Source organism: Mangifera indica, chromosome 13 (genome assembly GCF_011075055.1).
Source record: "Mangifera indica cultivar Alphonso chromosome 13, CATAS_Mindica_2.1, whole genome shotgun sequence".
NCBI lineage: Eukaryota > Viridiplantae > Streptophyta > Magnoliopsida > Sapindales > Anacardiaceae > Mangifera > Mangifera indica.
In genome coordinates, this window is record NC_058149.1 from 11743712 (window position 1) to 11757429 (window position 13718).

General features: G+C 36.6%; 2 protein-coding genes across 3 annotated transcripts; one reads left to right on the plus strand and one right to left on the minus strand.

The window, feature by feature from the left end:
• Positions 1-426: 426 nt before the first annotated feature.
• Positions 427-6245, plus strand: LOC123194828 (subtilisin-like protease SBT6.1). 2 transcript variants are annotated; one of them, XM_044608262.1, is made up of 9 exons: positions 427-1215; positions 1557-1685; positions 1852-2004; positions 2858-3042; positions 3289-3552; positions 3715-4783; positions 5177-5674; positions 5790-5850; positions 5937-6245. In XM_044608262.1, the coding sequence occupies exons 1-9, from the start codon at positions 1135-1137 to the stop codon at positions 6026-6028; spliced, it is 2532 nt and encodes an 843-aa protein (XP_044464197.1). In that variant the 5' UTR covers positions 427-1134; the 3' UTR covers positions 6029-6245. The 2 variants fall into 2 exon arrangements, with proteins under 2 accessions (XP_044464197.1, XP_044464198.1); XM_044608263.1 differs by lacking the exons at positions 427-1215; positions 1557-1685 and adding an exon at positions 2347-2473 and having other exon boundaries at positions 1863-2004.
• Positions 6246-8212: 1967 nt separating this feature from the next.
• Positions 8213-12358, minus strand: LOC123193893 (proline-rich receptor-like protein kinase PERK1). The gene is made up of 8 exons (XM_044606965.1): positions 11597-12358; positions 10479-11054; positions 10121-10207; positions 9953-10023; positions 9706-9782; positions 9240-9387; positions 8922-9083; positions 8213-8653 (listed from the first exon to the last, which is right to left on the minus strand). The coding sequence occupies exons 1-8, from the start codon at positions 12207-12209 to the stop codon at positions 8351-8353; spliced, it is 2037 nt and encodes a 678-aa protein (XP_044462900.1). The 5' UTR covers positions 12210-12358; the 3' UTR covers positions 8213-8350.
• Positions 12359-13718: the final 1360 nt, after the last annotated feature.

Here is a 13718-nt window from a genome sequence, read left to right on the forward strand (position 1 = left end):
TTCCCTTGGTTTTTTTTATTAAAATAATAAAATTGTTATCAACTACTATGATAAATGTTAAATTATCAAAAAAATTTATTGGTTTTAAAATTTATTATTTTAATTTTAAAAAAATATTAATAATCTAATCATTTTTAAAATTGTGCGATTCAATTAATTCAAAAAAATTGTATATTCATTACAACCTATTATACGTGTTATGAAAAAATGGCATATCCTCAGTAAAATTATTCATCGGTTGTTGAAATTTTTAGCCTATCAAATATTCGAATGTATATATTTTTATGTATGATCATATGAAACATCCAATTTATATAATTTTATGTATGATACGGTCATGTTTGGTGTTTGATCTAGAGAGGATTGTTCACGAGCGTAATGCGACACGTTTTCATGAAAAACAAAATCAATATTCTAAAGCTTCTGCCCGTCGAGCAGGCAATTTAGTTTTGTGTGATTAACTCCAAAAGCACAGGGAGCTTTAATTTACACGTGGCAAGATATTAACCCAATACGAGATGTATAAGTTGAACCGGCAACAACAAAATCAGACAGGAGAAGAAAATTGAGGCAGAGCCGGTGGGCGAGATAAACTCCACGGTTGAAACCAGATTTAACAAATTATCTCTTTCTCCTATGTCGGAATTTTCCCGCCAATTCGATCAACTCAAAACGACGTCCTTTCTCCCCGCAGCATGAATTTCCTTCCCCGATTCACTTCATTCCCTTCAAAGCCACTCTTTTTACGATCATCTTATCCATAGCTCTCCTTCTATTCAAACCACCCCTTAACCCGACCCAGATCCAAACTGAAACCCACAATCAAACGCCGTCGTCCCCCAATAATTACATTGTCCGGTTCATCCAGTACAAGAACGCTGAAGATCACCGTTCATATCTGAAATCCCGGATTCGATCCGACGGCTGGAAATGGATCGACAGAAAAAACCCGGCTTCCAAATACCCTACCGATTTTGGGTTAATTTGGATCCAGGATTCGGTGAAAGAAAGATTAATCGAAGAGATTGAGAAGTTGGAATCAGTCAAAGATGTGAATTTGGATTTCAGCTATAAAAGGGAACTGCTTGGAGCTTTGAGGATGGGAAAAAACGACCTGGAAAGATTTTTACTTCGATGTCGTTTAATGAAGGAGAGTATTACGCCGCTACGACGAGTAATTCCACGATCAATTGGGGACGGCATCTTTTAACGCAGGTCAGACCATATTTTTGTTTTATTTAGTAAATTGGTAAACAACTCTATTTAGAGTTAAAATGGTGTATTAATATTTATAATTTTTTCAAGCGAGTTAAACTTCAAAGCCTGAAATGTTGGAAACTTATTTTTGTTTGCACTTGTTTCTTTGTGAAAGTTTGTAACTTTTTTCTTTTTCCTTTTTGGGTCATTTTATCTTTTCAATCTCTGGGATGATAATAGAAATGATAATAAAAAGCCCACATACAAAAAAAAAAAAAAAACAAAACAAAAATAGGAGCTTCTGAAAGAAATTATAAGGATTTGTTTACTTCAATGTGGAATTTTATAAATTCTTGCAGAAGTCTCAAGTTACTTCCTTGTTTGGAGCGGATGTTCTTTGGGGGAAAGGGTATACTGGTGCTAAAGTTAAAATGGCCATATTTGATACTGGAATCCGAGAAGATCATCCACATTTCCGTAATATTAAGGTATTATCTATCTGGAGATGTTATTTTCCCCTGTAATTAGTTTATTATGGATGTTATTACTGTTCAGATGAAGGTAATAAATATCCTTTCTTTCTCTACAAGTTTATTTTACCGAAAAATGTAGCATTCGGTGGAGAGTTGAAATCTAGTCTTGAACAATTTTTAGGAACGAACAAATTGGACCAATGAAGATACACTAAATGATAATCTTGGACATGGTACATTCGTTGCGGGCCTTGTTGCTGGTCAAGATGCTGAATGTCTTGGTTTTGCCCCAGACACTGAGATTTATGCTTTTCGTGTGTTCACAGATGCACAGGTAATGCATGTTAGATGTTAGGAATATATTTATTTGTTGCTGTGACTAGAAGTTACTTCCACATTTCTATCCTTATATGGTTCAGACTCCTCTATTTACAATTCATGAGCTTACTGCATTTATATCTACATAGTTCTAAATATTTAGTGAAACTGACAAGCCTTATAAGGATCTTAAGTTTGCTATCTATGCTTATTGATTAAAAATCATTGGTGATTAAAAGGGGATTGATGGAATGCACTGGCATACTTTTGTCAAGTTACACACTCTTGAATGTCCCTGTTTTTTAAAAATTGGTTCAGTTCATAAGATTGGGCAGGATTATGAGAAGTTTGTGTTCAGCCTATTGCAGGTATCATATACATCATGGTTCCTTGATGCTTTCAACTATGCTATTGCAACCAATATGGATGTGCTAAATTTGAGTATTGGAGGACCTGATTACTTGGATCTCCCATTTGTTGAGAAGGCAAGGCATGCTTGGCTTTGCTTACCGTATCTTACTAACTTGATATGTTTTGAAATATGTAGCATGTGAAAATGGGACACGTGAATCTTAGGTTCTTACTAGATTGTTATTGATTTTGTTGTTGTTTTTAAAGCAAATGATGGGGCATTTCATATGAAACTTCTTCTTCTTCTTCTTTTTTTTTTTTTTGAAAACTGAGTGTTTTATCTTCAATTTTCCCGCACATTTTCATTACAGCTGAATTGAATTTGTAAGGTTTCCAACTTTTTCTGCACCAATCAGTAACACGTTTTGGTATGCTTTGACACGTGCTTTAAAATCTCTATGGTATTATTTATTAGAACTTATTTTAATTTAACTGAGCACTGAGTAATCATTCACCAGGTTTGGGAAATAACAGCAAATAATATTATTATGGTTTCGGCAATTGGAAATGATGGACCACTCTATGGCACTTTAAACAATCCAGCGGACCAGAGCGATGTTATTGGCGTTGGTGGGATTGACTATAGTGATCACATAGCCTCATTTTCTTCACGTGGCATGAGTACTTGGGAGATTCCTCATGGGTAGTTTATATATATATTTTTTTGTGTTTCCATTACTGGACTTTGATTTGATTTGATCAAGTAATATGTTATTGTTTTCTTAATAGAAAATCATTAGACTCTCTTTATCTAACTTTTCTTTTGTCCTATATATAAATCTCATACTGACTTTAATGGTAATTTTGTTATCTTGAAGTTCCTTTCTTTGTTTATTAGCCTGCTTGAACCTATCTTAAAATATTTGAGTTCTGTAAATTGCATCAACAGTTACGGTCGTGTGAAACCAGATGTTGTAGCTTATGGACGGGAAATTATGGGGTCCAAGATCAGTACAGGTTGTAAAAGTTTATCAGGGACTAGTGTGGCAAGTCCTGTGGTTGCTGGTATGGTATGCCTTCTTGTCAGCATTATCCCTGTAAACAATCGGAAAAACATTCTAAACCCTGCAAGTATGAAACAAGCACTTGTTGAGGGGGCTGCAAAGCTTGCTGGTCCAAACATGTATGAGCAAGGAGCAGGAAGAGTTGATCTGTAAGTTTTCATTGTCAGAATGTGCTTGCTTTTGTGTGAATGTTTCATTTCTCTCCATTTTTGTTGTCAGGGTGATTACTGACTGTTTTTGCCGCTGGTTTTGTTACCATCAATTGTTCTTATTTTACAATTATTGGCTTTAATCGTTGATCTCTGTGTCAGGTTAGAATCATATGAAATCCTAAAGAACTACCAACCTCGTGCAAGCATTTTCCCTAGTATTCTTGATTATAAAGACTGCCCTTATTCCTGGCCCTTTTGTCGACAACCACTTTATGCTGGTGCCATGCCTGTAATTTTCAATGCTACCATTCTAAATGGGATGGGAGTTATAGGTTTTGTCGAAAGTCCACCAACATGGCATCCTTTGGATGAGGAAGGGAGTCTCCTAAATATTCGTTTTACTTATTCAGAAGTTATCTGGCCTTGGACTGGTTATCTAGCTCTGCACATGCAGATTAAAGAAGAAGGTGCGCAATTTTCAGGAGAGATTGAAGGAAATGTAACTGTTAGGGTATACAGTCCTCCATCTCAAGGTGAGAAGAGCCCTCGGAGAAGTACCTGTGTGCTTCAGTTGAAATTGAAAGTGGTTCCTACACCTCCAAGATCAAAACGGGTTTTGTGGGATCAGTTTCACAATATTAAGTACCCTCCTGGATATATTCCAAGAGACTCTTTAGATGTTCGTAATGACATTCTTGACTGGCATGGGGATCATCTTCATACAAATTATCATATTATGTTCAATATGTTATGTGACACAGGATATTATGTTGAAACACTTGGTTCTCCTTTTACATGCTTTGATGCTCACCAGTATGGAACACTCTTGCTGGTGGACCTTGAGGATGAGTACTTCCCAGAGGAGATTGAAAAGCTAAGGGAGGATGTTCTGAATACTGGCTTGGGATTGGCAGTCTTTGCTGAGTGGTATAATGTGGAAACTATGGTGAAGATGAGATTCTTTGATGACAACACTCGGAGTTGGTGGACTCCAGTCACTGGAGGTGCTAACATTCCAGCTTTGAACAATCTTCTGGCTCCATTTGGGATTGCTTTTGGAGAGAAGATTCTGAACGGGGATTTTTCTGTCAATGGTGAGCAGAGTCGCTATGCATCTGGAACAAATATTGTTAGATTTCCTGGAGGTGGGTATGTGCACAGCTTTCCTTTGCTAGATACATCAGAGAGTGGAGCAACTCAGAGTGTGCTAACTTCTGGCATGATCAAGGTGCTTGGACAAGTCTGCTTATATTTTCCTCTTGTTTTTAGTCGTTAATTGATCATTTTTTATTGGTTAACCTAAATATTTCACTCATGGTTATGCTCTTATATTGGAAGCAGAACTAGATTCATATACAGTATTATTATCTTCTTGTGTTGAGAATTGTTAAACGACTATAATAAGTTAGGACAGATATATCACATGTTCATTTCACTCAAAGACCTTATGTTGCAGAAGAATCTGAAAGCATGTTGGTCAGTTATGCTTGATTGAAATGGAAGGAGCACTGTGTTTTCACAGAATTCTTCAGTACTTTTGACTTTTATTTCCGTTATTTCAAGACTGTTATCAACTGTGCAATGTTGCAATATTAATTTACAGTGTCAATGACTTATACAGGCTGCCTCCCCAATTCTTGGCCTTGTAGAGGCAGAAGAAGGTCGCATTGCAGTCTATGGTGATTCTAATTGTTTGGATAGCAGCCACATGGTTACTAATTGTTATTGGCTTCTAAGGAAAATCTTAGATTTCACCAGTTCAAACATCAGAGATTCAGTACTTTTTTCTGACTTTAGTAAGCAACATACACCCTTGACTGAAGCTGACAACCAGTTACCGTCTCGTAGAACTGATGTAAATTTCTCTTCATATTCTGCCGTCCTGGGGAAGGATTTGATTTGTTGGAGTGATTCAAGATTTGAGGTTTGGGGAACAAAAGGATACAATTTACACGTAAGGGGAAGAAATAGAGTTTTGCCAGGCTATCCTGTTACTGATTTGGGGAGAGGTTTGAATTCCACTATGAACACTTCAAAATCAAGGCGTCCGAAGTATGCTGAGATAAGTAAGGGTGATTCCTTGGGAAGTAAATACTTTGGTATGTTCTACAAAGACGAGGTAAAAAACAAAACTTCGGTTAGGTACATTCTTTTTTTGTTTTTCTATATTAAGCGGAGGTTCTCTAAAATGTGAGTGAGCTGATAGCTGCCCCTTCTGAACTATCAATATGCAGCTTGATATGCCTGTGCTAGTTGCTAGTCATTGGCTTGTACCTCTTGTAGTTGCAGTTACTGGTAAGTGAGCATTTTTAATTTTTCAGATGTATTTTCTCTCTTATAATGTGTTAATCTGTTGAATTTACTAATATGCTGGTTGGCAGGGCTTTTGGTGTTTTTGAGCTTCTGGAGAATCCGACAACGAAGACGGAGGAGAAGGAAAGGATCTGTTCCCAGTCGTTTGGCCAATCTCTAACCAAGGTAATTTTTTTTTTATAGAGCTCCTTCCTGACATTACAGAGTCTGTAAGAAATCTCCTGTAGTATTGTTACATGTGTTTTTGAATTTTGTCTTGGGCTTTATTACAGGAATTAGTTTTGTTTTCACAATATAGGTTTGTTGTTTTGATTTTGGCTCGGCTGCTTGTTACTGGAGAAATTTTACAGATATATCATAGGACTTCTTAGATTTTATATGGGGCTTTATTCCAGTTCAGGATGAAAGCTCGCTCATCTTCCCTTCACCGTTTTTAAGTTACATGGTAATATTTATGAGTATATTAGACATTTTCTTTAATTTTTCGTTGCATGTAACACATGTAAGACCAGATCAAACTTGGCTAAATTATGTACTAAAAAATGTGTGTACAAGACAAAGCGTTGCACAGAAAGCTGCAAACTCACTCAGCCTAACTACTTTCCAATTACAATCCTTAACACAATCACCCGCAAATTGCAGTTCATCCATGAACCCAAATATCATCCAACAGAGCAATATTATAGATTTAAAGTTACAATTCAAACAATCCAATGTTCAACAGAAAATAGATCAACCATTAACAGAAAATACATATGAAAACATTCTGGCAACAGAGGTGTCAGATCCTTGCAGGCCGGAGCTCTCAAATTTCCTGATTTACTTCTTAATTCCTGTCTTCCTTATCTCTTTCCTCTTCCTTTTATATGTTTGATTGCCCCATTATTCCATTGTTCCTTTAGCAGCTTCCATGAGTACCAATCTTTTGTTCCCTTTTATAACGAATTCGACCTCACTGCCTAGCATTTTTCCTCTGCTCTCACCCTTGCTCCTCTTTCAATGTACCTTGATAATGGGTGGTCTAACTGATTTTCTACACAAATCTCAATTCTCTCTAGAAAATCCGCAAAGATGTATATTTGCTTTAAAAGATTCAAAACTTAATGGATATCAACACAAAGCCATGGAAAGATGTAGAGCAACTTAATCAACGCGTATCCAACTACAGCAAGATGGTAAAGTGGATTTTTTAGATGTGGAACACAAATTATGGCAGTCAATATAAAAGAGCCAAGTGCAGACAGCAGATCCATCAGCTATGAACTTTCATTGAACATTCTACTGAAATAGAAGGATGGCATTTCAATGCAAAGAGGGACTCCACTTAATGAAGCTTCCAAAGGGTTACACAAGAATTTTTCACTGTTTTAAAAAGAAATTTTTGGCTGTTGTAGCGATGCCATCAAAAGGGTATTTTAGAATTTAATCAAAGTGCACAATCACCAAAATCCAACCAGTCAAACACAATGGAGCTAGACCAACTCCAAAAACGCAAAGAAAACAAGGCAGCTAAAGCTACAATCAACAGATGAAATACAGCATCCAAATCAATCAATCAATCAATCAATTTCATTGAAAAATAAAACTATGAAGTTCATTGTTTTTACTTTTAGACTCGTTCTCTGAAACAGAAGCATAAACAAACCAAACCATTTTCTCGTTACCTAAAAAAGTGAAAACTAACACGCTGTCGCCAAGGATTATAACTTTCAGAAGCACGCGTCTTCGAGAAGACATTTGGATTCAAAATTATCAAATGACGTTTCAGAAATTCTAAGAGATGGAAAAAACCAAGTTCTCGAAAATTACTTTAAGATAATCGAGTATCCATGTAAAAGCTTCTCTATTCTTTATTTTATGTTGAGCGACCAAAACAATCGTTAGTCGTGGAATATATAAATATATATAACATCAACCGGAGGTTATGGCAGTGACGGTTTTTGGGTCTCCAAAGACACAATTGCCTCCATGTTTTGCTCATAATACCAAAGATACCCTTGAATATTAAGGAAGTTCAACGATCACATCCATTCTACATTTAATTAGACAAATTTAAAATGTAAGATACGCAGCACAGGGTGTCACTTTGAATAAAGAAAGGCAAACAGGCAATTAATTTGACTAAGTCAGTTCATAAAGAGAAAATCAACTGGGTGGGTAGTGACTAGACCAGCATTCAAATTTGAAAGTGGATGGCCTGCCAGCCATGCCCCATTCTAAATCCCACATTCAAATCAAAGTTGGCCGCCATCCCATAAACATTCAGCCAAAATTCTTAACAAATTTCAACTACCATATTGATTTAATCAAGGAATTTGTATTCTTTTATATATAATAATATTAATCAATAATAAATACAAGTAATACCAACAAATCAAAATTAGACTCATGAAAGAAAAGAATATTTTGTATGCACTCAGCTTTTTTGCAATTAAAAAGAAGGGGGCCAAGGACTTTACAAAGAAAAATGGAACGTTAGTTGTTATGAGCTTCCACTGTAACCTTGGCTGTTTTTCTTCATCCGTCCCATCTCCATTTCTTGGGTGATTTCACCGCTTGAGCCAGAAGGGTTTAATCCATATTCACTTGTAGGTGCACTGTATTCGCTGCTTGCACCATACTCCTGGCTGTTCAATGCCATCTTCCTGAATTTTTTCAAGTCTTCATTGTATTGCATCGTATCATAGTCTGAACTTCCATAAGAACTGTAAATATTGCTATGTCCAGGTCTAATTCCTTCGTTGAGATCAGAAAGAGACATGGCTCCCTCCAAAGCACGGACGATCTGCTAGGTTACAATTAACTAACATTAGAATTCTATTCACAAATAGAACGTGTAATTACCAACTTTAAGCATCTTGCTCATTGAGCACATTTTTGAGAACTTCTCATTAAATGTCTCCCAGTCACAATCATCTGATTATATTACTTTTTCAAGCCACAAGAAGCTAGTAGGTAGACACTAGGAATTTAATCTTAATATGCATGAGGGCTCAAGCACATAAATCAGTCAATTAAACTGACAATTGATAAATAAGTATCTTCTTCATTACCTGGCTTGTTTTAGGCCGGCGACGTGCTGAATGACGCACACAAGCGGCTGCACAAGCAACCATCTGACCCATCTCATTGTGGTCATAATTATTTTGCAGCCTTGGATCAACCAGACTGTCAAAGTTTCCATCTTCTAGAGCTTGATCAAGCAGAGGCCTTGCCTGTAATCCCAACAAAGATTTAGTTCCGTGTGACATTCATAACTCAGTTGTTGCAGCTCATCAACAAATCGAGGAATATTCAAGAAAGTTAAATCAAATGGTATAATCGTGATAAATATAAATTCATCTGAATGGATTGAAAAAGTTAATACTCACCCAGTCAACCAAACTGTCTTCCATGTAAGAATGGCTTGAGTCAACAGGTCGGCGTCCGGTAATCAATTCCAAAAGCATGACCCCAAAAGAGAAAATATCTGATTTTTCTGTGAGTTTTCCACTTGAAGCATATTCTGGAGCCAAGTAACTGTAGGCAGCAAGCATATATACACATTAGCAATTAACTAACGTTAAGTCCTGATTCCTTGATAAGTATATATGAACTCACAAATAGACTAATTTACACCCTTATAGAATAGAAAACCAAAACAGTAGATCTGACCATTAGCAAAAGAACAAGTCGACTAAGATAATGAAAATCATGAGAGCAAGCGATTAAAAAAAACATCATAGAAGAACAACTACACTGAGACATATCACTATTTGGAAATGCAGCTAACTTTACATTTCAACATAAATTGCATCCAAACAAAGTATGTTTAGTGCACTGAGTTAAAGAACTAACCCAAATGTACCCATTACTCTTGTGGAGACATGAGTATTGACATCAGATGAGAATTTTGCCAGTCCAAAATCTGCCACCTGAGAAAAAGGTTCAGTCAATGATGATTCAACCACATACTTGCATGTCTATTAAAAGTACATTTCAATAAATCCCAGTTTTTCTAGTAGCATATAAATTAAGATTGGACTTGTGTCTCTGCTGAATCAGATTTTGCAATCTCAAAATACTCTATCGTGCAATCATGTACCTTTGCCTCAAACTTGAAATCCAGAAGTATGTTAGCAGCCTTAATATCACGATGAATAATCTTAGGATAACCTGCAAACATGGGTATATATTATTAGTATAAATCTAAATCAAATCAAAAATCACAATATCATTTGATTAGGAGTATAAAGATTGAAAGAGGTCTTACAATCTTCATGAAGATATGCCAATCCTTTGGCAGAACCTAAAGCAATTTTCAGTCTGGTGGGCCAATCCATGGTTGGTCGCCCCTTTCCTGCAAAGATCTTTCCATTAGATCCTTTTTACCAGAAATATTTATATTAGTTAATAGTATCACATTAAACAAGAATCCAGAATCCATTAACTTAGAGCATTTGATGCCTTAAATACTTGGCATGACAAAGACCAAAACATTGGTCACGAGAGGATGGAACATGAGCAGCAGAAATAGTCACAACCAGTAACTAAATTAGTGATAAATTATTTATCAGACAACAGAAAGAACTTGAAACTATATTTCACACAAACAGTTAATCCAAACTTACCATGTAAGTGAAACTCCAAAGTGTTGTTTGGAACAAACTCATAAACAAGCATTCTTTGTGACTCAACAATACAGTAGCCAACCAAGGTAACAAGATGTTTGTGATGTACTCGGCTGATAATTTCAACTTCTGCCTGAAATTCACGTTCTCCCTGCCCACTTCCAGCTTTCAGTTGCTTCACAGCCACTTCTTTTCCATTAGGTAAGACTCCTTTGTGTACATACCCAAAGCCACCTTGTCCAAGGAGGTTGGCATCTGAGAAGCCATCAGTTGCCCTAGATAATTCCTCATATGTAAATGTGCTCTTTGAGAAACCTAAAGAGATGCCTGGTGAAGGTGGTGGGAGTGAGTTGTCAGGCCCTGAATAATTGGAGCCAGAACCTCCACTACTGCTCATGAAAGGTGGTGGTGGTGGTGGTGGCGGTGGGTGAGGAGAAGGAGAATGAACTCGTAAGTGCGGTGGAAGTGATGCAACTGGAGGCGGTGGAGGGGGTTTTGGCCTCGTTGTGATAACATGAGCAGCAGGTGGAGGGACATTGTGCTGCCACTGATGCTGCTGGCCACCATAAGGGTCAACTGGCAATTATCAAAGGAAAAAAGGCTTAAAAAATTATTTTTACCACTCAGAGTAGATAATTTAAGAAAGGAAGTCTAAAACATTGAAGTCAGGAAATCATATATACAGAATCTCTCAACTTCTTTAGAGTTCATTAAAGAAACTGGAACAAAAATGATTATAATTTCTTCAGAGTGTTGATTAGTCTATATCTCTTCACAAAATATGGTGAATTAAAATCAATCAGTCATTGATTCAGAGTCATGTCCAAAATGTCTATTTAAAAGAAACAAATAAAAGTTAAAGATATGACCGTTTCAGAGACAGGTGCATCGAGACAACCAATTTTTTTTTTTTTTCATTTTTAAGAAAAAAATGACAAACAAAACTCAGAAATCAAATAAGCCAATGACGACTCCGAAGTTAAAAAATCTTAACCAGAAATGAACATCAGGGTAAACAAATATTATTAAATCAATTAAACTCGTTCGAAGGAATTCATGAAACATTGAAACAAAAAATATGAAATTGAAATGAAAGGAACAAGAACACAAGTGTGAACCTTTGGGGCCAGGAGGTGGTGGAGGCATATAGTAACCAGCCTCATAATTTCTTCTCTTCTTCTTCTTACGGCAACAAAGAAACAACAAGCTGAACACCACAAGTATAGCCAATCCTCCTATCACTAACCCCACCACTAACCCAGTACTTACGCCTCCACCAGCAGAAGACGACGAACTAGGCGGAGGCGGAGAACTCGCAGCAGTGGGCGGTGACGGTGTCGGTGTCCCCGAACTTGTTGGTGGCGGGGGTGAGTTGCCACTGGAAGGAGTTGACGGAGGCGGAGGAGATGCAGGAGTAGAGGAGGGTGGTGGAGGAGAGGACGCAGCAGGTGGAGTAGCGGATGGAGTGGTTGGGGGTGGTGGAGATGCGGTAGTGGCTGGTGGAGGTGCACCGGCAGTGGCAGGCGGAGGAGGAGATGCAGGAGTGGCAGGTGGCGGCGCAGCGGCAGTGGCAGGCGGAGGAGGAGATGCAGGAGTGGCAGGTGGCGGAGCAGATGGAGTAGGCGGAGGAGGAGATGCAGGAGTGGTTGGTGGAGGTGATGTAGTGTTGTTAGAAGGTGGAGAGATGGGCGCCTGTGTGACTGGAGTTGACCCCGGCGGAGGCGACGACATTATCGGTGGTGATGATGCAGAGGATGTCTTGTGTGGATTTAAATCAGAAAATCGGAATTAAAACAAGGAAAAGAGTAATTGTATTTAGACAAATGAAATGAAACACATTCCACATGGGAGATCGAGGAATTATCTAGTGCTCTGCGGTGGAATGTGTTCCAGTAGGACCCACACGATCATCCCGCGCTTTTCGCAATTCATCAAACAAAAAATCAACTCTCTACCTGCCCATTGTGCTGGAATTATTTGCATAATTACTGGAAGAATAAATTAAAATTAAAATAATAATAATAATAATTAGAGCTACAAATCACAACTCTCCATCAACATCAACGGCAATCGAACTCTTTACCAATTTGCAAGTCAACTCAATCACCAATATCTTCTCAGATTAGCCTGTAATGTGAAAGTGATTTTAAGATTACTCGAAGGTCAAAAGTCTTACACCCACATTAGATTTATTGAATTTTCAATTCATATTTGTTAGAGCTTAAAAGTCTAAATATTTATATATTTCTTAATTTTTATTGAAACTTTTTTTAATTATGGATATAAAATTATTATTTTACTAATAATATTAAAATAAATAAAAATTTATTATATTTTTTAATTGTAATTTTAAAAACTTATAATATCCCTTCAATTTATATTTTAAAAAGTTATAATTTTTCTCTATAGAAATTCAAAATCTTATTCCCATTTTTCTGTGACCATCTTCGTCTCCAATCGACAACTCATATTCTTTCTTTGTTAATGATCCCTCTCACCTTCCAAATTGTTCAACATATTGATCGAATCATTGAACTGGTTACAATCATCACAAGTATTCAAATTGTCAAATGTTGGATACGAATCCATCTAGATGATAAATCCTTCATCGTCAAAGGGAGAAAGAGAGATGTTATCATCTATCGTCGATTAATGAGAAAGAAGATGGCTCAACCAGAGCCAGTTGTAAAAAAATGAAAGAAAGATCTTGAAATGCGAAAGAAAATATAATATTTTAAAATTTACTCTTAGAATAAATTATTACTTTCACAAACTAAAGAAATAAATTATATAAATTTTTAATATAATTAGTAAAATAATATTTTTATTTTTTATCTTATCAAAAAATTTTAACAAATTTTAGTTAATAAATAAATATTTAAATTTTAAAAATCCTGTAAATATGAGTTTAAAAATATATCAAACTTGTGATAGGAACAAGTCTTTTGGCCTCCTAGAAATGATTGTTGCCTCCTCAATCAACAGAAACAAACAGCTGTAGAGAAGAGATCCCAATTAAAATGGAAATAAAATTTAGTCAATAGATTAGGTTAGGTGAAGTGAAAGGTACGCATGGTTAGTTTATAGGGTGCTGGCTAACTGAAGTGTACGTTGCTCAACCAGCTGGATGCCAACCATTCTTCACTATTTTTACTAGTATTATTCGCCTTTCCAAATCAATTCTAAATAAGGAGCTGTTACATTCCGTGATGACGGAGGACGGGTACATTTGAATGATTC

What these genes read in the sequence shown, in the direction of transcription:
- LOC123194828 (XM_044608262.1), top strand. Translation starts at nt 1,135, where the DNA reads ATGTCGTTTAATGAAGGAGAGTATTACGCCGCTACGACGAGTAATTCC. An exon ending in TAACTTCTGGCATGATCAAG is followed by an intron (nt 4,784 to 5,176) that starts GTGCTTGGACAA and finishes TGACTTATACAG; the next exon opens with GCTGCCTCCCCAATTCTTGG. An exon ending in GTATGTTCTACAAAGACGAG is followed by an intron (nt 5,675 to 5,789) that starts GTAAAAAACAAA and finishes ATCAATATGCAG; the next exon opens with CTTGATATGCCTGTGCTAGT.
- LOC123193893 (XM_044606965.1), bottom strand. Translation starts at nt 12,209, where the DNA reads ATGTCGTCGCCTCCGCCGGGGTCAACTCCAGTCACACAGGCGCCCATC. An exon ending in TTTGGAGTTTCACTTACATG is followed by an intron (nt 10,208 to 10,478) that starts GTAAGTTTGGAT and finishes AGATCTTTGCAG; the next exon opens with GAAAGGGGCGACCAACCATG. An exon ending in GCCGGCCTAAAACAAGCCAG is followed by an intron (nt 8,654 to 8,921) that starts GTAATGAAGAAG and finishes GTAACCTAGCAG; the next exon opens with ATCGTCCGTGCTTTGGAGGG.